Raw genomic sequence first — 21,348 nt, forward strand, 5'->3', positions numbered from 1 at the left:
ACTTGAGAAAATTGCCTTTATTTAGTGAGTTTGAAGACTCATCATTTCCATGGAAAGGTAAACCTTGTTTTAATAGAAAACAAGTCACATCTAAAATCGCCGTCAAACAAATACGATATGCAACATCCATCTCATGTGAATATACAACCAACTGGTGTGACAAACTTTGTCTTTGACTTTGGAACCCTTTGAAATTGTACTCTCACATCATTATGCATACTATTTACGGCACCAATATGTTCTATGAATTTTTTCCAATGTTTTTTTTTTCCAATTATTGAACCCTATTTTGGTGAATGCATCTTCTCCTATTCGTCTTTCTCTACTTTGCTTGAAAAGATAACACCAAAAATATAATGACGCATCTATTGTCATACTATACTACAACCATGAATGTTGTTTAAACTAAGCATCTTGAAAACTTCTCTTTTGTCCGCTATAATCTCTCTGTGGAAAATTGTGGCCAATTGGTTGACATGGGCCTCTAGTCAAATACTCTTTTCTAACTTGATCTCTAATCCAAATATCAAAGTCTTCAATTGGTTTTCATAATCCGGAGTCGCTAACAATGTCGTTGTCATTAAAATTTATATTAATGTTCTTCTCACTTGATTTAGAGTCCAATGATACTTTAGGAGTATTTGATGACTCTTCACTCCTTAGTCGTTTGATAAAAACATTGTACATGATCTATAAATAAATAAGTAAAAAAAAAAATCTTTAATTATAGACTATAAAAAATAACAAGCAAAATATTAAAGATGCTAACATTACGTTGCTATCATGACACAACCAAGATCATTAGAAGAATCAAGCACACAAAATTGTTTGAACATGGTAGTATTGGTAACATTCATGCATCTAAATGATTGAATTTCTCTTATGAAACTAATTTTGTTATGTCATTGTATCCTTTGATATAGTCATATTGAATCTAATTTTATTATGTGGCAATGAATATGAAACCTTTGGTATAGCTAGTCATATTGAAATCTATTTTGTTATGCATTTTGGTAGATAGATTTAACACTAAACATTATTTAGTTATACATATATACAATATAATACATATTAATATTTGATTTTTGATATTTGATATTTTCAATATTTTAACTCATTGAGGCATTTAATCAAACACATCGTAGGCATATTTATAAAAATGAAGCTTAGCATTCATGTTCTATTTATTTCACCCATAAATTTTATACATTCATTCTCATTTTTATTAAGAAGTAATACATGATGGATGATCCAATAATTAAAAAAATAAATACTAATGTTAGTGCAACCGCACTATTTAAATTGACATGATTTGACACCAAGGCAGATGACGTGGCAACCATGGTGACAAGGCATAATTGATGACGTGGCAAGCATGGTGACATGGCATGAAGATCTTGGTGGAGCTATTTTTAGTATGTCTACAACATGGGGCCAAATATCTTGAAGATCATGGTGAAGCTATTCTTGGAAACATGAAAGACAAAGATCATATCAAGACCATACTTAGAGTGATTTGATTGAAGACTAAATATGGTGGAGCTTAATTAAGGAAAGATCTATTCATGGTGTGAATGAAGATTAATTGAAGATATGATTTGAAGAATCCTTGATGAGGATTGATTGAAATCTATTAATCCAAGATTTGAGATTCAAACTTGGGTGAATTGAAGATCAAGTTCGAGAATCTTTGAAGACCAAATTTAGGAGAATTTGGCAAGTTTCATGGAAGACGCACAGGACGTGCGCCTCATGCGAGGGACTCGCGTGATGAGGAACCCGAGGAGGTAGGCTAGTTGCTCGGCAATGGATCGGGAGATTTGGGTCGCATCGACTCGGACTAAGCATGACCGGAGGTTGATGGGTCTTGAGGTCGTCAGAACGTAACCGAGACTCATCAAGTCGTGATCAGAGCCATGTTGCAATTCATGTTACAATGGGGAGTTGCAATGCACTAATTTCAGCAGGCTCTTTAAATTAGTAGCCGTGAGATTCTAAAAGAGGTATGTGCTATATTTGGGACGTTGAGACGTCTATATAAGTTACCTTGCTCGTAGATTGTAGGTGTGACTCTTGGAGGAGAGTGTGTGAGCATCAAACAATCTAGTGAGGGTAGTGATCTTTATTGTTGAGAGTGTGAGTGACAAGTGTTTATACTCATCTATTTTTACCTTTTTTAGTGGATTGTTTATCTCCGAGCCTGGCCCCCGCACGTGGCAGTGAGTAAGCCGAACCCGGGCTACCAACGCTGCTGTGTCTCCCTCTGTGTTTGCTTTGTGTGCTTTTCTTTATTGGTTTGTGTGAGATTTCTATGAGCGCTTAAGTGTTACTTAATACCCACAAACCACACCGGAGGAACTAACAACTAATAATCTAATATACTCATTATTCACTATTATCTGCAAGACTCCAAGTCTCCAACCAATAAATTGTAACTCTTCAAATCAGTAAACATAACATATATACATCTGACTTGGCCCAAAGAACACAACTATTGTTTTGAAAATTTAAAGCCAGGTGGGCAGACCCATAAGCCACAACCCATACAATGACACAATTGCACACAAGCCCAAGCTTTGGTAAGTCATTTTTTTTTAAAAAAAAATTGTTTCATTCCATGCCAATATGCCAAAACTCTCATTCAATGCCATCACGCCAAAGTTTTCTTTTCCCAAACAATCATTTAAAACTCTTATTTCGTTGACTAGTCTTTACTTTTTTCTCCTCCCAAAACTTCCAATTTCCAAGTCCCATCATCTTCAAGACGTCATCTGTTCATAGTTGACCAAACTCACAAGAGATGAGAGCTTGAGAGGAAGGAATCAAATCACTCGAGCTGAGGAGGGTCTGTTAGCCGGGCTGGCTTGGCCGAGGGAAGGGCTAGTTTTGTGTCTTCCGGCCAAAACAAGAAAGAACGTTGGTGCCGAGGAGAGGCTAAAGCCCCATGCTAGCCCTTTTCTTGGTTCTGTCCCTGTGTCTGAAAGTCAGAATGGTTAACAATCATCAATTCAATGGTCAGCCATATTGCAATGAAACCCATATTATATTAGTGAATTTTGATTTTGTTATTTTTACATGTAGAAATGAAAGCCCAGAGGTGATTATGTATGACCATTTGACGTTGACCTATTTGAGCTCATGGTTAGTTTGTATTTTTATTTCCCCTGAACCTAAATTTTCATCTTTGATGCTATGTGATTCAAAAATGTGACTTGATGATGAACCTGTGCCTTTTAGCATTTGTTAATTATTTTTAAATGAATGATATTTATTACTTCAATTCTACTTATATTTGAATTTTGTTATTTGTAAATTGAAGGGGTTGATGATACACAGTGAGTTTTACTTAGGAAAATATTTTTTTCTCATTGTTTTTACCTGATAGAATTTATGTCATTTATGTGCGAAAGGAACACAAAAAAAATCTCATAATTAGTGATTTAATTATGTTTTTTAATTATCATATTACCATAAAATCTTAAATATAAAACAATTGTTCGTTTTAAAAGATTATGAATTTAGGGGTCTAGGAAAAAAAAATTACCGGTATAATTATGTTGATAGAATGATAAGCATGTTATGCAAATGAAAAATAACTCTGATCAGATCGAGCTCCGGAGAAATTATTTCACTTAATTTATTATTATTATTATTATTATTATTTTAACAAATAGGCTCGGTGCCAAGAGGCGAGGACGTGATTGGCTGCTCTAGATTTTCTAAATACATTACAATTTCGTAATGGGCTTGATATACCAAATATACACTTAATTTTTAAATTACAAAAAAATATTAATTTGGATAAACTCACGCAGTTAATACTAAATTCACCGGGTAAGAAACCGGAATAACTCATAATTCACTGACACATTAAATAGGTACGTTTCAAGAGAAACCCTGAATTCTCATTGGCTGAATTTGTTGGAAACACGCTCATCGGCCACGTGTTCTGAATCGAGAACAATCTCGACGCCGCGAATCCCCACTTCGCGCCCCCCTTTTTAAACTCCGGCGAGCTTTTATTTTTTGAATTATAATAATTCAAAAAAAAAGGAAAAAAAAAGGGGAAAATTTGGAATTTGCGATGCCAAGCCATCAGCATCAACGCGCAATGATAATTCGATTGCTTTTCTTTGTGTTTCTCTCTTTTGTTTTCGCGTCTTTGATCTCTTCGGGAGATGCCAAAACCCTAGATCCCTACAAGGTACGTTTTGAATTTCGATTTGGATTGTAATTGATGATTTTTATTTTTTGGTTATCTTTAGTGATGGATTTGAAAATTGCGGTTTTGCAACTCCTGAATGCGTTTAGTTCGATCGATTTAGTGTATTAGATGAATGGAAATTTGATGTAACATGTAGTTGCCGGGAAAAATTCTAGATGATGATGCGTGATTTTTTTTTTTCCGGCGGTTGATTTGAAATTGTAGGTTGCGGAATCTTTGTATGCCTTCAATTTGATGGTTTTAGGGCATTGGATTGGTTGAATTTGAATTAGCATGCTGTAGTTGCTGAGAAGAATTCTAAAGGATTGTCAAATTAGGTCATGGTTTGATAGATAGATTGGTCTTCCTTGTGTACAAGGATCAGCTCTCAGTGAACAATGTTTTACTATTTGTTACTCTGTTTACAGGTTATGAGTTTTTTTTTTTGGGCTGGAGATATAGTATGTTCTCTATTGCAGTGGCACTAATCAATTGCATCAATCTGAGCTTATGAGTTTTAATGTTTCTTTTTACTCTATTGTTTACCGCATAACACTGGTCTGCTGGATTTTGACCATATGGTTTGTTTTCAGGTTCTTGGGGTTGATAAAAATGCTAGTCAGCGTGATATTCAGAAAGCCTTTCACAAGTATGTGCGCTGTGCTTATACCTCTACTGCAACTTTCTCTGTTGCAGTTGATTAGCTGTCTCTAATTCTTTAGTTATTTGTCATGACAGGTTATCTCTGAAATATCACCCAGACAAGAATAAAGAGAAGAGTGCCCAAGAGAAATTTGCGGAGATAAATAATGGTATGTACTGTGGTTTGGTTAATTCTGTGAATATGTTTCTTTAGTTGATTTTTCATACCCTCTGAATCGAATCTCAATTCCTGTTAAGGTTCTTGGTTCCAGTTTCCTTTTACACTGTGATGATATTTGTTATTAGGTAGTTTGTCTAACCTCAAAAATTCAAATTGCAATTATCCATCTATTCCAACACTGAAGCTGGCAATCTATTTTTCATTTCCAATGCATATGTACAATGCTTGTAAATTTATTTGTCAGATTCTTTGGTAGGCTCTGCTAATTAACTCTGTTTTTGTTCCTTATTGATTTCTTTCATGCTTTGTTTTCATTAGTTGTTTGAGTAATGTAACTAAGCAGTGTCCTGTCAAATTTTATGTGCTGATATGTTGTTGTTCATCCAGCTTATGAAATTCTATCTGATGATGACAAGAGAAAGAATTATGATCTCTATGGGGATGAAAAAGGAAACCCTGGTTTTGATGGAGGGAATTTTGGGAACCAGAATGGATATACTTACTCCACAGGTGGTGGTCCTGGTGGATGGCAGACAATGGGTGGTCAGGGGAGTACGAAATCCTTTTCGTTCTCATTTGGTGGTGACCCTTCCATGGGTGGAAATCCCTTTGGTTTTGGCTTTGGAGACATGTTTGCTGATTTGTTTAGTGGCGGGATGAAGGGCGGGAAACAACATGGTGGCTTCAGCACAACTGGTGGGCCTAAATCTGGATTCACTCCATCAGAAAGTAGCATTCAGGAAATCAACTCGCAGTATTTTAAAAAGCAAATAAAAGATAAAATGTTAAATTGGATTTTATTGTTCCATACACCATCAGCCAAGGGCTATCATTTGTCTGAATCCATTGTAGAGGATGTTGCCAGTTCATTGAAGGGAGCAGTGAAGGTAAGTCAGTTTGTTTTTTGTTCTTGCTCTTCTGCTCTCTTGCAATTTCTCATTACTCGTAACAATGGTTTATGCCTCTGTAATGGTTGTACCTTTGGTTGGTTGCTTGAAAAGTTAGACACTAAGCAGCAGTGATTTATTGTCTCCTACAGGCTGGGAGTATCAATTGCCAGAAGGAACAGCCTCTTTGTAAGGATCTTGGCATATCACCCTCTAAATCAGCTAAAATTTTTATTTACTCATATGGAGCTGGTGAAAAAGGAACTCTGGTAGAATATAGTGATGAATTAGATGCCAAATCCTTGAAAAAGTTTGTTCAAGATCATCTGCCAAGATTTTCAAAGAGGATTGACCTTGGTCAATTTGACTACTCTTCAAGTGCCACGGACAACATCCCGCAAGTATTGCTACTCTCAACAAAGAAAGACACACCTGTGATGTGGCGTGTTTTAAGTGGCTTGTTCCTCAAACGCATGCAATTCTATGATGCAGAGGTAATAAGCATGTACGTTTTATATCTTGCTTGCTTTAGAATAGGAAGGTTATTGAAACTTGCTTGTATTCAGGTTCAGGATACTTCTCACCCTATGTTGAAGACGTTAGGTGTGGCCGCTCTTCCTGCTGTGATTGGCAGACTGGCTGATGGCAACAAGCTTGTATTGAAAGAAGGGATTGCTGTAAAAGATTTGCAGTCTGGCATTAATGAGCTGAAAGCCTTGCTTGAAAAGTTCGAGAAGAAAAATAAGAAGGTAGCTTCAAATCAAGCCAATAAATCCTCTCAACGAGAAGCACAAGCAGGGGTACTTGCCCATCTTACAGCTTCAAACATAGATAGTGTTTGTAGTGAAAAGAATGCCTTGTGCATCATTGGTGTCTTCAGATCATCTAAAGCGAAGGAGAAGCTGGAAGCCGTCCTCACAAATGTGAGATCTCTTTCTCTTACCCGCGTATGAACATACACACTTATCTTAGAATAATTTGCATCAAATTTTCAGAGGTATTAATTAAAACCACTTAATGAATTTTGTGCAGGTCTCTCAAAAGACATTGCTACGACGACAGAATCAAGCAGGAGATTCAGTTTCATACTCTTTATTGGACGCAACTAAACAGCCGTCCTTCTTGGACTCCTTTGACAAGTCAGGATACAAATCCCTGGACAACCTTCTGGTAGCGTACAAGCCCCGGAAGGAGAAGTTTGCAGTATTCACTAGTGAACCAACAATGGAAGCAGTGGAAAGATTTATTAGTGCAGTGGCTAGTGGAGATATCCCATTCAAAAAAATTCAGCAAAAACCTGTGCTCAGATAGAATAGGAACACTATTTATTGGGCATTTTTCAGATCCCAATGTTACAAATGGTTCATACTGACTTCAATGCCTCCTCTGTCCCTTGTTGCATCCTTTGGTTGTTAACTTCTACACTTGGAGTACGGCTCATTGTCTGTAAAAATCTAGAGTTAAAATATGCCTGTATTGTCTGTGTGACTTTTAACAATGGAAGATAAACTATCTTCTCCTTCCATACTGAAGTAAATGGAGGGCACATGGCTTAATTCAAAGTTAGAAATTATTATAAATGTATTTTAATATATACGTGGACAGACCCCTTGTTGAATTTATTTATATTTCTAAAAGAAAAATGTACCTTTTATGTAGAAAATTGAATAATTAATCTCTGTAGCAGGTTCATTACCACTTCGACATAAAATAAAGAAAACTTATCAATTAAAAAATAAATAAATAAAAGAACACTTCTCCAAACGTGCATGGTGTCTTGATGACCTTTTGAAAAGCTGGCCGCTGGATTATTATTTCTTAGGAGTCGCTTGCATTCATATAAGTGCGGGTACATTTATACAGATTATTTAAATTTCATCAGAATTATAAAAATGGCAAAGTATTTAGAGGAAACAAGTGAGATTGATTGATCATATATTCACTCAAGGAAGGTAATGAAAATTAAAAATAGAATTAGAGATTATATATATATATATATATGTATGATTTAATATTATGTTTATATCTCTGAATATGTATGGCTATTTAGTTCACCCAATTTAATCTTTTCAAATATAATTTGGAGGGTATTCTTTTTTTCTCTATTAATATATATGGTGATGGGTGGATAGAGATTGATACACCAATGAGTATTTGCAGTTATAGATAATAGGAATTAACATTAGTTGATAATACTGCTGCAATTATAATCATTTATCTGTTTAATAGTTTATTATATATGATTTGATCAGATGAAGCTTGTATCAACAATTATTTCCATATTAGTAAGAAATGATAATTCACAATATCATGTACCAATCACAATACTTGTTGAATAGAATGTGAGGGGTATTTTAGTAAGTTCATAGTTGTTCTACTTGCATTTGGTGGCCTCACAAAGGTAATCCTCTGTTCTTCTTCTTCTTTTGCTTGGGCCTCAGATGACTGCTGGAGAATGGCCATGTCTGTGAACTCAATCTGGGACTTGAGTTTATCAGTAAGCATCATCAATCCATCATCTTCTCACCTTATTCCTTTGATATATCCTGAATTCATTCCTTTTTGCTGATAAATGGTAGCAAACTATGATTTTTGAAAATTCCAATTGTATATTTGTTCTTGTTATTGAACAGTTTTTGATGAATTTTATCATCACAAAGAAAAAAACCATTTTTCTTGGTATGGATTTGGCTATTTAGTTTCTTGGTTTTCAGGATGACTGATGTTGTCTCAAAACCCTACTTAGGAAACTCCTTTGCATTTAAATATTTGTGGTTTCTTAAAGTTTCCTGTTTGTCTTTCAATCCTAGGTTTTGATTAATTTAATTATTTCTACCTTTCTGTATTTCATATTTGTGATCTTTGCTTGTGAAGCATTAGAAACAATTAAGAAGTTTTTGTAGCTGTTTTCTTTCCATGATTGAAGTAAGAGTAGGCCTCTTTCAGTCCCACTTGCAAAAACTCACTTGGTTTAGCACTAGAGCCATTTGAAATTATGAAATATGCTTCTTTAGGTTGAAAGAACACATCTATTACATATAATACATAGTGTTGGATGTATTTGGATATTACCTTTTTTATCTAAATTATATCATGTTAGACTTTGTGTTGGATTGCTACTTTGTAGTTTGGCTTTTGTCTCAAGACTCAAGTACATTGTTACTTTATATAGTTGTAACATAAACGTATTTCGTATTCTTTATTTCTTAATAAGCTTGCTTTAGCACAAGAAGCATTTGAAGTTATGAAATATGCTTCTTAAAGTTGAAAGCACACACTGCAATACATCTATCCTCTTTATTTATGATAAATGCTTTGCTTGCTCTAAACTGACCACCTTGGGAAATCTCAATTTAGTGGCCCGTTCGATCCAAGGAAATATATTGGCAGACAACTACTGTAGTCTCAGAGCTCAATCTTTGTGATTAAATAAATTTTCCACTATTTGTTGCGAATTGAGGGCTCCTCCAAAGCTTCTGTTGTTATTTATCAATTTGTGTTGGTTTAAGAGTTTTCTTGTGTTTAACATGAACATCATACATATACTTGATTTCCATCAAAGTTCAAATTTGTGGAAATGTAATACCACCACTTTTTGAGGAAGCTGATTTTCATCAACTTATACAGATCAAAGGAGGACATGGATCAAGATCTTCCACATGTTGCAATCTGCATCTGAAAACAATGCAAGCCACTTGTAAAACAGACTTTGTTAAAGCTCCATCATTGCCACTTTTTTGCTCAAGGAGTTTGCAGAAAAACGTTAGGCAACGCGTAGTTCCATTGGCGACAGAGAGCAACAATGCAGCCCTTGAATCAAGCGCAGAAACCGAAAATACTGCTGCTGATCTGGAATTATCATCTAATGTTCAACCTGCCATAAACATTGCAGAAGAAAGTTCGCCTCAATTAGAAAAACCAACAACAAAGCGAGTGCCACTAACAGCAAGGGAGAAGCTACGGGCAGCTCGAGTACTCTCCAAATACAATGAATCAAAACCTGCCAAAGTGGAACCAAAGAACAGGGTTTTGGATGCATTGAGAGAGAGCAACAAGGGAAAGCGGCCGGGCCTTCCTGAAGCTCCCTCAGACTTGTTAGATGATAAGAAGCGAGGGCTACCAAAACAAGGCCTGACTTTCAATTTCCCTGGCGGTTCTGATTTGTGGTTCATTGCATTCTCCTTCGCATTTATCAGTTCTGTAATGTTTGCCACAACTTACATTGTCTGGAAAGTCGGCGCAATACACTTCAACGAGTACTGAAGCGAACTTCATTTTGTTAATTTTATCGACATTTATCATAGATGTATCATTTATCTGCACAACAAGTTTTCTGGTTTTTGCTTACACTCCCTAACACACTTTATGGGGGAATTCAGGCTGTAATATTTAAACTTACCAAGTCTGAATCTTTAAGAGCAGTAAAACTTAAGATTTATGTATCTTTGCAGTTTATTCTTGATAATTCTTTGTTAAATCAGTGCATCAGGAACACTGATTGATTAATTCATAAAAATTCAAGGATTGTCCATCAAAGTTTCCAAGGTCTTATTATTACTTTTTCTATTGAAAATTTCACAATAAATAAGTCCCATTCTAACCAGAATCAATCCAATCTTGACAATAATTTTCTCAGGGGTCCATCTAAGGAATGGACACACACACTGATACAATTCATAATGCTCACACACTGTTAAAGAACAGTATTTCATATTAAACAACTCCTGCATGAAACTAAGGACAGCTAGTCAAGAGCATCCATAACAATGATAACAATAATTTATTGACAAACATCATCCAATCATGGAAATAGACAAGAGAACAGTGTTATAGTTTCATGTCAATTAATTAATAAATATAAATATAAGCATATAAATCTCATCTCTCATCTTCTGCACTTAATTTCTTTAAATTAGATTAACATGCACAAATGTCATTCTCATCTATCTCTTCTCTTTATAAATGAAAATCAAAGTTAAGTGAACTTGCTTCAAATAAGTCTGTTTCAGGTCTTGTGGTCCAAATAAATAAAAACAATTAGATGCCTTCAAATTCAATTAAATCAAATGGTCAAAAGAAATGAATGAACCAAAGATCAATTCAGTGACAGATTGTCATGAAGATGACTTTCACTGTAGTATTTCTGCATCATGTCCTGATTCAAAGTCCCTGAAACTTGTCATTTTATTTCAGTTATTATAAATAAACATATTTATATAATGAAATAAAAATGCAAGTGAATGCGTGAAGTACGGTGCCGTATTTGTGGGAATTATTAATGGTTCAAATGAGTGGAAGTGAAATGACAAGCTAACAAACAAAAGACAAAGACATGAAAATTTGGAAGAGATGCAGAGTGAGTGTAATGTATCTAAAGAAAATACAAAAAAATATTGGCTTTTGTAGCACTAGCACTGTTGTTTTTTGGATTTGTTAACAGAAATGAAGATCTAGGCATTAAATGCAAAGACTTTGAACAGTGGAAATGAAGCCAAAGTGTGGGCACTAAAAGTTTTCAGTTCCCAGCTGTGAAAGTGGGGGACCTAATTAAAGAAAGTTTTTGCAGGGAAATCCACTTCCATATCTTTTGTGGAAGTAGCATAATTATGTCACTCATTAACACCTGCATAAAGATGGAAGACTTTTTTTTTTTTCTTAATAAAAATTGAAATAAAATAGAGGAATTCTGTGTACGTTTTACTGTTTATAATATATATATATATATATATTCAATTAAAAAACAAAAGCATACAACAATCCTCCACTAACCACCAGTGAAGATAGCAAAAACATACTGCTCATAATATGTAATGCATTTATTTATAGTATGATGAGTTAAATAAATATTTTAATTTTTAAAAATAGTTAAAAAAATGGTTAAAATTGTTTGGTTAGACTGGTTCTTTTAGATTTTCATTCTAATTGAAGAATTAATTTCAAATTTATTGTTTACACTTGGGTTAGGGGACCAGTTTTTTAAAATGTATTATAATAATTGCCAACCTTTATGTATGTCCTTCTATTTTTTTTTTTTTAATGAATTTAGATCTATAAATTTTTGAATACAAATTAATACATGGACTGAATTGGTTGATACTATTTGATAATTTAACCCAATATTGTTTTTGTACATTCTTATTTTGTTTTATTTAGCGTTGTGAATTCATATTTTCCCAAACTCTAAATGAAAAAACTGTAACATAGGACAAATTGGTTTGATAAAAAAATGACTCATTTTTTAAAAAAACAAATACTTTAAAAAATCCAAAAAAGTACCACAAAATAGCATAAAAAGAACTTGACACAAATTTAATTATGGTAAAACATTTTTAAAATTAAAATTATATATATATATATATTAACCAAGGGAGGATTAACCATTTGACCTATTTAAATAAGTGGTTTTGATTTTCAAATATATATTTATTTTATAAATTTTTAATAAATATTTTTATTTTTATAAAATATAGATAAATCATGTGTCAGGATATGTGAGAGGTAAGAAATTGATCTTCTAACCATTATATCGTCAGAAGACGAATACGATGAGAGGTTTAATTATGAGCATGTACTTATATTTGTGATTTATTATCATCATTGTTAATTTTGAATGTCTAATTTTTATTTTAATTTTTAAAATAAAGCAAGTATAACAGCGTTACAAGTCGTATGGTTAAATATATATATATATATAGAAAAATATTTTCTGTCTCTAAAAATCTAGTTTAAAATTATCAATATATATAAAAAAAAATTAAAAAAAAAAGGAAAAAAAAAAGTTTGTTTGTCCTATATATATACCTGGTGTCATTGTTGCATTATATGACGATGCACGTGCTGCCACATGTGTTCCCATGATACGTCCCTTTACGACCGTGCGCACGTCTCGTCATGCATTATCTGCTTCTGCTACCCGTCCTTCCATCGATGGAGACCTCCATCCATTCATAATTCATCTCTGAACCATTGCAAACTCTTTTGGAGTAATGCTTTTCTCTTGCTTGCTTGCTAGTTGCTTCCTTGTTGAAAAATGGTGTTCTTATACGCCATGTACATCAACTGCTTGTTGAAATGCGCCAGTCACAAGAGGTGTAGAATTTTCAGCCTTTAATTTGCATTTTGAAATGGGCAACTACTTGTGGTTGAAAAATACAAGCAAAAATCGCATCTTTGTACTGTTTGTATTGATTTTCCCATTCAACTAACTGTGTTTTGCTTGTAATAATGCAGTAGGATGGAGCTTTCTGTCACCATCCCTCATGTTTGGACAATTATTTGATCAAATCATTGGTATCATATATACTGGTACAACAATCGCTCTATTCATTTGATTGATACTTACAACTTCATATGCCGACGTACTCAATGGCTAGTTATCACTGTGCCTCTTGTTATGCAGCATTGATAACTAAGTTTGTTGTTAATATTTTAGTCTAAAGTTGTGCGCTGTAATGCCATTTTTTCACAAGATTGGTTTGTTGTGACAGCTTACATGATGGATATTTTAGTAGAAAAGTAGCTTTTTAATAAGGATGACTGGTGGCGTTCTTCAACACAACTATGAACTAGCTTTTGAGGCAGAGAAAAGTAGTCCTAGTTTTTTTTTAAGAGATAAGATTAGGTGGTGGTAGGGTCAGTGGTGAACCAACTTTAAACCCACACTTCAAATGCTGACCACTTACTTCCCTCCAAATTTGCAACTGCAAAGTTTGTGGGGGTCCTGTCTTTAAATACAGTCCTGCATTCATCCCATCCTCTCTTCCATTCCACCTTGAACTCCTTCTGTCAATTTCTCTTGCTATGAATCGCCAAAGCATGTCACCAGCTTCATTGGAGGAAGGCTCCATCCCAACTGTACACCTCCTTCCTCCCTCTTTCCTTTTTCTTTTCGAGTGTCCCACTTTCTTTGAAATGCCACACTTTACCCATTATTGGCATGTTTTTCATGCTATGCACTTTCTTATATGCAGTAGATGTGTGCAATTCACCAGATGGAAGTTAGAATATTGAGTTCTTTTTTGTGTTTGTGTTCTCTTATTTACTCTTGCATAAAGCTTCTTTGAAGGCATTGTTGAATTAATATGGTTGGAGATCTCATATTGTGCCATTTTCCTTGTTGTTTCCTTATATGATTTGTTCCTATAGTTCTTTTGCTGGAACATTATTGCCAGGGTTTATGATCCACTATCCAATCTACATTCTCATTGAACCACAAGTTTTTCTATAGTCATGATCTTTTGATAATTAAGAACGTTTTAAACTCATATGGCAACTAGCATTCATCACTATTTTGGGATTTATTTAGAAGAAAAAAGGGTTTAGAAAGCCTCTTCATTTGCAAAATTAAAATCTATCCTCCCAGAATTACAACTTTTTGTTGTTTCTGGGAAAATCAGGTTGTGTACTACTGGTGAAGTTCCAAATCCTTTAATGGTCCCAGTGATATACTTGCTCTGAAAAAATGGAGCATTTTGAATCTCCAGCTGTTACCTCCCTTATCTTGGTGTACTTTAGAAGAGACTATGTATGTGATAGTAAAAATTTAATACATTTTTGCAAGAGGGATCATGTGAATATGCAATAACTGTAAAAAAGGGAACTTGTGTTTTTTCAACAATTGTTTTCATATGGCATTACAATGAGATTTTATTAGGAGGTCTGATTTTTCTAATTTCTTGGCCAGCACTGGAAGAGACCTTCTCGTAGAGCTGTGCTGACACTTGCTTACCAGAGTCTTGGTATTGTTTATGGGGATCTTAGTACTTCTCCCTTGTATGTCTACAAGACCACCTTTTCTGGGAAATTGAGTCTCCATGAGAATGATGAGGAAGTTTTTGGAGTCTTATCCTTCATCTTTTGGACCCTCACCCTTATCCCCCTATTCAAGTATATATATTTTGTATTATCAGCAGATGATAATGGTGAAGGTAGGATTTCTTTGTTTATTTGTTATTATTCTCATAGAAAATTATTAAAATGGGTTACTTGTTTATGTTACTCTTTTTTATTATGTAAACTGAATATAAAACAACAAAAGTTAAGAGTTTCATGAAATTATTTGGGTATCAGGATGAGTAAGCATAGCTTGAAAACCTCATCTAATATGAGAACCTGTTGGGATACTCGTTTTATTATTCACTTCCTTATTCTATTTTATTTGAAGATGGTAAGGTACATACTTTACCTGCCCATATTCAGGTGGGACGTTTGCGCTATATTCACTTCTCTGCCGACATGCAAGATTGTGCATTTTGCCCAACCAGCAAGCTTCTGATGAGGAATTGTCAGCATATGATGTGGAAGGAACATCAGAAACATGGCCAAGTTCTATGCTTAAGGATTTCTTCACCCAACATCCAAGGTTTCGAAATGGGCTACTTGTGGTTGTCCTGCTTGGAACTTGTATGACAATTGGCGATGGTGTGCTCACTCCAACAATATCAGGTTCATTGTCAATTTCATCTACTGAACTTGTTGTTCTTCTTGTGTCCTTAGCTATCCAGCATGTATTTCATCTAATTAATGATCTGTGGAAATTGTCTAACTAAAGCAAACAATTTTATATTCATGAGCCGAGTACATTTCACATGGAGCATGTTAGTTCTCATCTGTGAGCTTCATTTAGCAACTGAATGATGACTTAGGCGAAACTTATCTCAATTATGTTGTCTATTAGACATCTGATTCTTCTTAGGTTTAAACTGATAATCATATTTATGTCTTTTTCCAGTACTTTCTGCAGTCTCAGGCATCAGTGTCAAAGCAACAAATCTCCATGAGAGTAATTTAAATTATATTCTAATATGAGTGTTGAAGTTTAAGTCGTATGATTTTGATGTGCAGAGTGTTAACACGCGTCTCTTTTTCTTTTTCTTTTATCTCAGATTATATTGTTGCAATTTCATGTGCAATCTTGGTAGTCCTCTTCTCTCTTCAGCACCATGGAACACACCGGGTTGGTTTCATATTTGCACCAATTGTCACAGCGTGGCTTCTTTGCATAAGTGGTATTGGTGTGTACAATATAATCCGATGGAACCCGAGTGTTTTCCATGCACTCTCACCAGTTTACATGTTTAGGTTCCTGAAAAGCACTGGTTTCGAGGGTTGGATGTCATTGGGAGGAGTTGTTCTCTGTATTACAGGTATCACAAGAGTAATTCCTGCACATCGTTCATTGTTTGTGGAAAGCTACCATAATCATCTATTTTTAACCCTAATAAATTAATTCCTCCTGCAGGATCAGAGACTATGTTTGGCAATTTGGGTCATTTCTCTCCACTTTCAATTAAGGTAAATATGTGTTGTTTGTTGAAAACTAACTGTGTCTTGTATCTGACTATGACCATGCAACCTTATACTTGATATTTATACAATTCCAGATTGCTTTTACCTTTCTGGTATATCCTTGTCTTATTCTTGCTTATATGGGTGAAGCTGCTTTCCTTTCTAAACACCATGAAGATATTCAGAGGAGCTTCTATAAAGCTATACCAGGCAAGACATTCATTATTTTTTTGTTTGCTTATTATAATTGATATCTCTCATCGATGATCTTGTTACTAAATCATTGTTATGTGTACAGAGGCTGTATTTTGGCCAGTCTTCATTGTGGCCACTCTTGCCGCAGTTGTTGGAAGCCAGGCTGTTATATCTGCAACCTTCTCTTTGATAAGCCAATGTTGCGCTCTGAGTTGCTTCCCTCATGTAAAAGTTATCCATACCTCAAGCAAGATTTATGGGCAAATATACATTCCTGAAGTCAATTGGATCCTCATGTGTTTGTGCCTTGCGGTTACAATCGGGCTAAGGGACACTAATATGATTGGCCATGCTTATGGTACCACACTCAATCCATTACTACCTTCATTCACTAAAGACAGTTTCTTTGATTCATTTTGTTGCTTGGCAGGGCTGGCCGTAACTATTGTGATCTTTGTGACCACCTGTTTGATGTCTTTAGTTATACTAATCGTCTGGAAGCAAAAGTTGATCATGGCTCTCATGTTCCTAGTGCTGTTTGGATCTGTTGAACTATTGTACATCTCAGCCTCCTTCATCAAGATTCCTGAAGGAGGGTGGATCCCGCTCGTTCTTTCTATGATCATCATGAGTGTGATGTACATATGGAACTATGGAACATTAAGAAAACATGAGCATGACTTGGAAAATAAAGTATCAGTACATCGAATATTAGAACTCGGGCCTACACTTGGAATGGTTCGTGTCCCTGGTATTGGGCTCATTTATGCAGATCTTGTCACTGGGGTTCCTGCCATTTTTGGACACTTTGCAACAAATCTGCCGGCATTTCACCAGGTCTTGGTATTTATTTGTGTCAAGTCTGTCCCAGTTCCTTATGTTTCTGAAGAAGAAAGGTTTCTCATAGGCAGGATTGGACCGAAAGAATTTCGTATTTTCAGATGCATAGTCAGGTATGGTTACAAAGATTTGCAGCATGAGAACAATGATTTCGAAAATGTGCTGGTATCTAAAATCATGGCATTTGTGGAGATGGAAGAGCAAATACTCGCGCAAAATTGGCATTCTTGTAGCAACCAAGAGTCCGATGCTGAACTTGTTGATTTTCCATTCCTAGTTCGAACAAATCAAGCTCATGCAAAGCATTTGTCATCTTGCTCAGATATACATGTAATGAAACCATATGAAAATCATCAACAGATCAATGGTCCTCTGATCAGAGACGAAACTCTTGAGATTCTAAGAGCAAAGGAATCAGGTGTGGTATACATTCTAGGCCACTCCTATGCAAAGGCGAAGAAATCATCGTCACTGATAAAAAAATTAGCAATCGATGTAGTGTTCGCATTTCTCAGCAAAAACTGCAGGGGACCTGATGTGATACTGAGCGTGCCGAATTCTTTGTTGCTAGAAGTTGGCATGGTCTACTATGTCTAACCAAGGAAGAAATTTTTCGGCCATGCGTTAACATTGCAAGACAAAGCTTGAGTTTTTCAGTGAAGAAATCCTTCTGTAAATATTTGGTTTCCCGGCAATTTACTGATCATGCTTGTATTTTCCATAGTTCTCATGTATAATGTTCTCTGACTGAAATGTCTTAATCTAGAAATGTCAGGGACTAAAATATAATTAAAAATTTCCTGGGGGGCAATAAGTAAATGTCATTCTCTCATGCTCTAATACGGAAGAAAAAAAAAAAAGCCTCTTTCTCTCCAAGTTTCTCTCGCTCACTCTCTCTCTCTCTCTCTCTCTCGCTCGCTCGCGCGCGTGGTTTGGTAATGGCCGGAGATGATCCACAAGGTAGGGTTTATTGGAGTTCTTTATGAATAGTTTCTCTGTTGATCGTCTGGAATTTAGGTTAATGCTTTGTTTCCCCGTTCCTTGATTTGGTTTCGATTCAGCGGAGAAGACGAAATCCGTTGTAGTGATCTTGATAGGGGCTCCGGGAAGCGGAAAGACGACCTTTTGCAATGATGTCATGAGTGCCGCCGTCCGCCCATGGGTCCGTGTTTGCCAGGTCTTGCTTTCTACCTTCCAAAGTTCCCATTTTTTTAGCTCGTTAGATCGTGTTTGCAATCCACATGTATCAATGATTGGAGTGAATTTTAAAGAATTGATGAGGGACTGGTATCAATGCTTGAATGAAGGCCCTGTTCTTTGGATAAAGATTATTATTGTTAGGTTTGACATCAGTTTCTCTTGTTTTCTTATTTGTGCTCATGTTGCAAGATTTAAATTTGTTATATTTTTAATGAAAAATGACGATTTCTTGATTGATTTCTCAAATAACAGGATGTAATTGCAAATGGAAAAGCTGGAACAAAATTGCAGTGTCTGAAGACTGCAACTGAGGCTCTGAAGGATGGAAAGAGTGTGTTCATTGATAGATGCAATTTGGAACAGGAACAACGAGCTGATTTCGTGAAGCTTGGTGGAACACAAGCGGAGATTCATGCAGTGGTTCTTGATCTCCCTGCCCGGGTTTGCATTTCTCGATCGGTGAAGCGGACTGGGCATGAGGGGAACTTGCAGGGTGGTAAAGCGGCTGCTGTTGTCAACCGAATGCTGCAAAAGAAAGAGCTGCCTAAGTTGAGTGAAGGATTTACTCGTATTACTTTTTGCCTTAATGAGAAGGATGTTAAGCAGGCTGTTGATACATACATTGCATTGGGTCTGTCTGATAGTCTTCCTTCTGGAATTTTCGGTCAGAAAAGCGACGATTCGAAGGTCCAGCTTGGCATTATGAAATTTCTGAAGAAAATAGAGGTTCCAAAAAATGTTGCACCTAATGAAAACTCCTCTCAATCTAGTGCAGCAAAACAGGAAAAAGAAGGGGACAATCCTTGCTCTATGGAACTTGGTAAGGAATGCAACAAGAAAGATGAGTTATGTGGTAAATCTGTTGCTGATATTTGTTCCCAGGATGATTTTCATACTTTGGCTTTTCCATCCATCTCAACTTCTGATTTTCAATTCAACCATGAGAAGGCATCAGATATTATTACAGAAGTTGTTGCTAATTTCCTGATAAAGGTGGACAATGTCAGACTTGTTTTGGTAGACTTGAGTCATAAATCAAATATTTTGTCTCTGGTAAGGGCCAAAGCTGCAAAGAAACATATTGACAACAAAAGGTTTCTCATAAATGTTGGAGACATTACTCGACTTCACACAGAGGGAGGATTGCACTGTAATGTAATTGCAAATGCTGCCAACTGGTAAGATTCCCCATTACAAATACTCAACTTCATACTTGATTAATATCATGATTAGCTTCCAGATTGGGTACGATATGCTGTTTTTAAGCTTATTTAGTCTGGTCATTATTATTCACAAACAACTGAAGCTTTTAGTTATCGATGGAAAATGTGGAACAAGATTACATTTCAATGTTCTGTACAGGCGGTTGAAGCCTGGGGGTGGAGGTGTCAATGCGGCTATATTTAAAGCAGCTGGTGAAGCTCTGGAAATTTCAACTAAGCAACATGCCGAGACACTCAGCCCTGGGAATTCTGTTGTCGTTCCCCTCCCTTCGACTTCTCCATTGCATCAAAGAGAAGGGGTGACTCATGTCATCCATGTTCTCGGGCCAAACATGAATCCACAAAGACCGAACTGTCTCAATGATGACTATGTTCAGGGTTGCAACATTCTTCGTAATGCATACTCGTCGCTTTTTAAGAACTTTGCGTCCATCTCTCACAGCCAAAATAATCAGGACAGTGACAGAAACTCTAAAGCTGGATATTCAGATACTCAGCGTGATCTTGGCAAAGGTACCACTCTGGAAAATCATCAGAAGGCTAAGCGAGAGATTTCTCATGATTGTGAAAAGAACAAGAAATGCAAAGGAGTCGATTCAGAAGATGAGCTTATGGAACTTGATTGTGCAGGTCCTGCCAAAAGTTTAGATAGAAGTACATTTTCTGCCAAACATGATGACAAGAGAAATATATTGCCTATTTTGACTTCCAGGCCAGAAGAAATCATACATACAGACCAGATGATCTCCAAGGTTGTGAAAAAAAACTGGGGATTCATGGGCACAAGCTCTTCATCAAATAGCCATGCATCCTGAGAAGCATAAGGATGTTATTCTTGAGATGTCAGATGAATTTGTTGTTCTAAATGATTTATATCCAAAGGTTTGCCATCTCCTTAACATTAGAGACCTGTTTCTTCAGTTGAATCTCAGTATGTGTGTGCATTTCATTTTCTCTGCAGGCAAGAAAGCATGTGCTTGTGCTGTCAAGAGCAAATGGCCTTGATTCTCTTGCAGATGTGCGAAGAGAACATCTTCCATTATTGAAGGCAATGCATTCAGCAGGGCTGAAGCTGGTTGAGAAGTTCTGCACTGATGATGCTTCCTTGATATTTAGACTTGGATATCATTCAGTATGCTCGAAAACATTCAGTTAAGATTAAGAGAATTACTCTTACAAGATACTAAATTGTTTCTTGTGATATTTCAGGTACCATCAATGCGGCAACTGCATCTTCATGTGATAAGTCAGGATTTCAACTCTTTGCACTTGAGAAACAAAAAACACTGGAACTCATTTAACACTGTGTTCTTCCGCGACTCTGCTGATGTGATTGAAGAAATTGAGAAGATAGGAAAGGCGACATTGAATGATGATGAAAAACTGTTGTCTATGGAGTTGCGTTGTCACCGCTGCAAAAGTGCACATCCAAATATTCCCAAGCTCAAGTCTCATATCGCCAATTGCAAAGCTTCCTTCCCCTCTTCACTCCTTCAACATGGCAGGCTAGTTTTTGCTTGCATGAAAACTACCAGTGGAGCTTAACTGTTTACAAGCTTTTAACATCCTGGAAAAAGTTTTGAGTAGTGCAAACAAGTTATAGAAATATGTATAAACTGATTGTGTATAACTGAATGAATTATGGATTGACACAATATAATGTTTTGAATCTGATCAGCTAGCAAAGAT

General features: G+C 35.8%; 4 protein-coding genes across 9 annotated transcripts; all 4 read left to right on the forward strand.

Annotated features, from left to right (window-relative positions):
* The first annotated feature begins 4,026 nt into the window (after positions 1–4,026).
* LOC120265885 (dnaJ protein ERDJ3A) lies at positions 4,027–7,518 on the forward strand. Its single transcript, XM_039273844.1, has 7 exons — positions 4,027–4,204; positions 4,798–4,853; positions 4,943–5,016; positions 5,415–5,914; positions 6,067–6,408; positions 6,481–6,837; positions 6,947–7,518. The coding sequence occupies exons 1-7, from the start codon at positions 4,085–4,087 to the stop codon at positions 7,223–7,225; spliced, it is 1,728 nt and encodes a 575-aa protein (XP_039129778.1). The 5' UTR covers positions 4,027–4,084; the 3' UTR covers positions 7,226–7,518.
* Positions 7,519–8,289: 771 nt separating this feature from the next.
* LOC120264441 lies at positions 8,290–10,358 on the forward strand. The gene is made up of 2 exons (XM_039272252.1): positions 8,290–8,411; positions 9,542–10,358. Exons 1-2 carry the CDS (start codon positions 8,370–8,372, stop codon positions 10,175–10,177), a joined length of 678 nt encoding a protein of 225 aa, XP_039128186.1. The 5' UTR covers positions 8,290–8,369; the 3' UTR covers positions 10,178–10,358.
* Positions 10,359–12,820: 2,462 nt separating this feature from the next.
* LOC120265542 (potassium transporter 1) lies at positions 12,821–18,068 on the forward strand. 6 transcript variants are annotated; one of them, XM_039273481.1, is made up of 10 exons: positions 12,821–13,003; positions 13,148–13,219; positions 14,598–14,841; positions 15,113–15,358; positions 15,645–15,695; positions 15,799–16,059; positions 16,155–16,207; positions 16,297–16,411; positions 16,500–16,754; positions 16,827–18,068. In XM_039273481.1, exons 1-10 carry the CDS (start codon positions 12,986–12,988, stop codon positions 17,831–17,833), a joined length of 2,322 nt encoding a protein of 773 aa, XP_039129415.1. In that variant the 5' UTR covers positions 12,821–12,985; the 3' UTR covers positions 17,834–18,068. The 6 variants fall into 6 exon arrangements, with proteins under 6 accessions (XP_039129415.1, XP_039129420.1, XP_039129418.1 ...); XM_039273486.1 differs by lacking the exons at positions 12,821–13,003; positions 13,148–13,219 and adding an exon at positions 13,624–13,768; XM_039273483.1 differs by lacking the exons at positions 12,821–13,003; positions 13,148–13,219 and adding an exon at positions 13,783–13,998.
* LOC120265548 (transcription factor bHLH140) lies at positions 18,050–21,331 on the forward strand. Its single transcript, XM_039273491.1, is given in 7 exon segments — positions 18,050–18,196; positions 18,298–18,413; positions 18,689–19,614; positions 19,799–20,313; positions 20,372–20,541; positions 20,621–20,791; positions 20,869–21,331. Coding segments are annotated over 7 exon segments (2,376 nt in total). The 5' UTR covers positions 18,050–18,054; the 3' UTR covers positions 21,205–21,331.
* The last annotated feature ends 17 nt before the right edge of the window (positions 21,332–21,348 follow it).

The sequence above is a fragment of the Dioscorea cayenensis genome, chromosome 7 (assembly GCF_009730915.1).
Source record: "Dioscorea cayenensis subsp. rotundata cultivar TDr96_F1 chromosome 7, TDr96_F1_v2_PseudoChromosome.rev07_lg8_w22 25.fasta, whole genome shotgun sequence".
Taxonomy (NCBI): domain Eukaryota; kingdom Viridiplantae; phylum Streptophyta; class Magnoliopsida; order Dioscoreales; family Dioscoreaceae; genus Dioscorea; species Dioscorea cayenensis.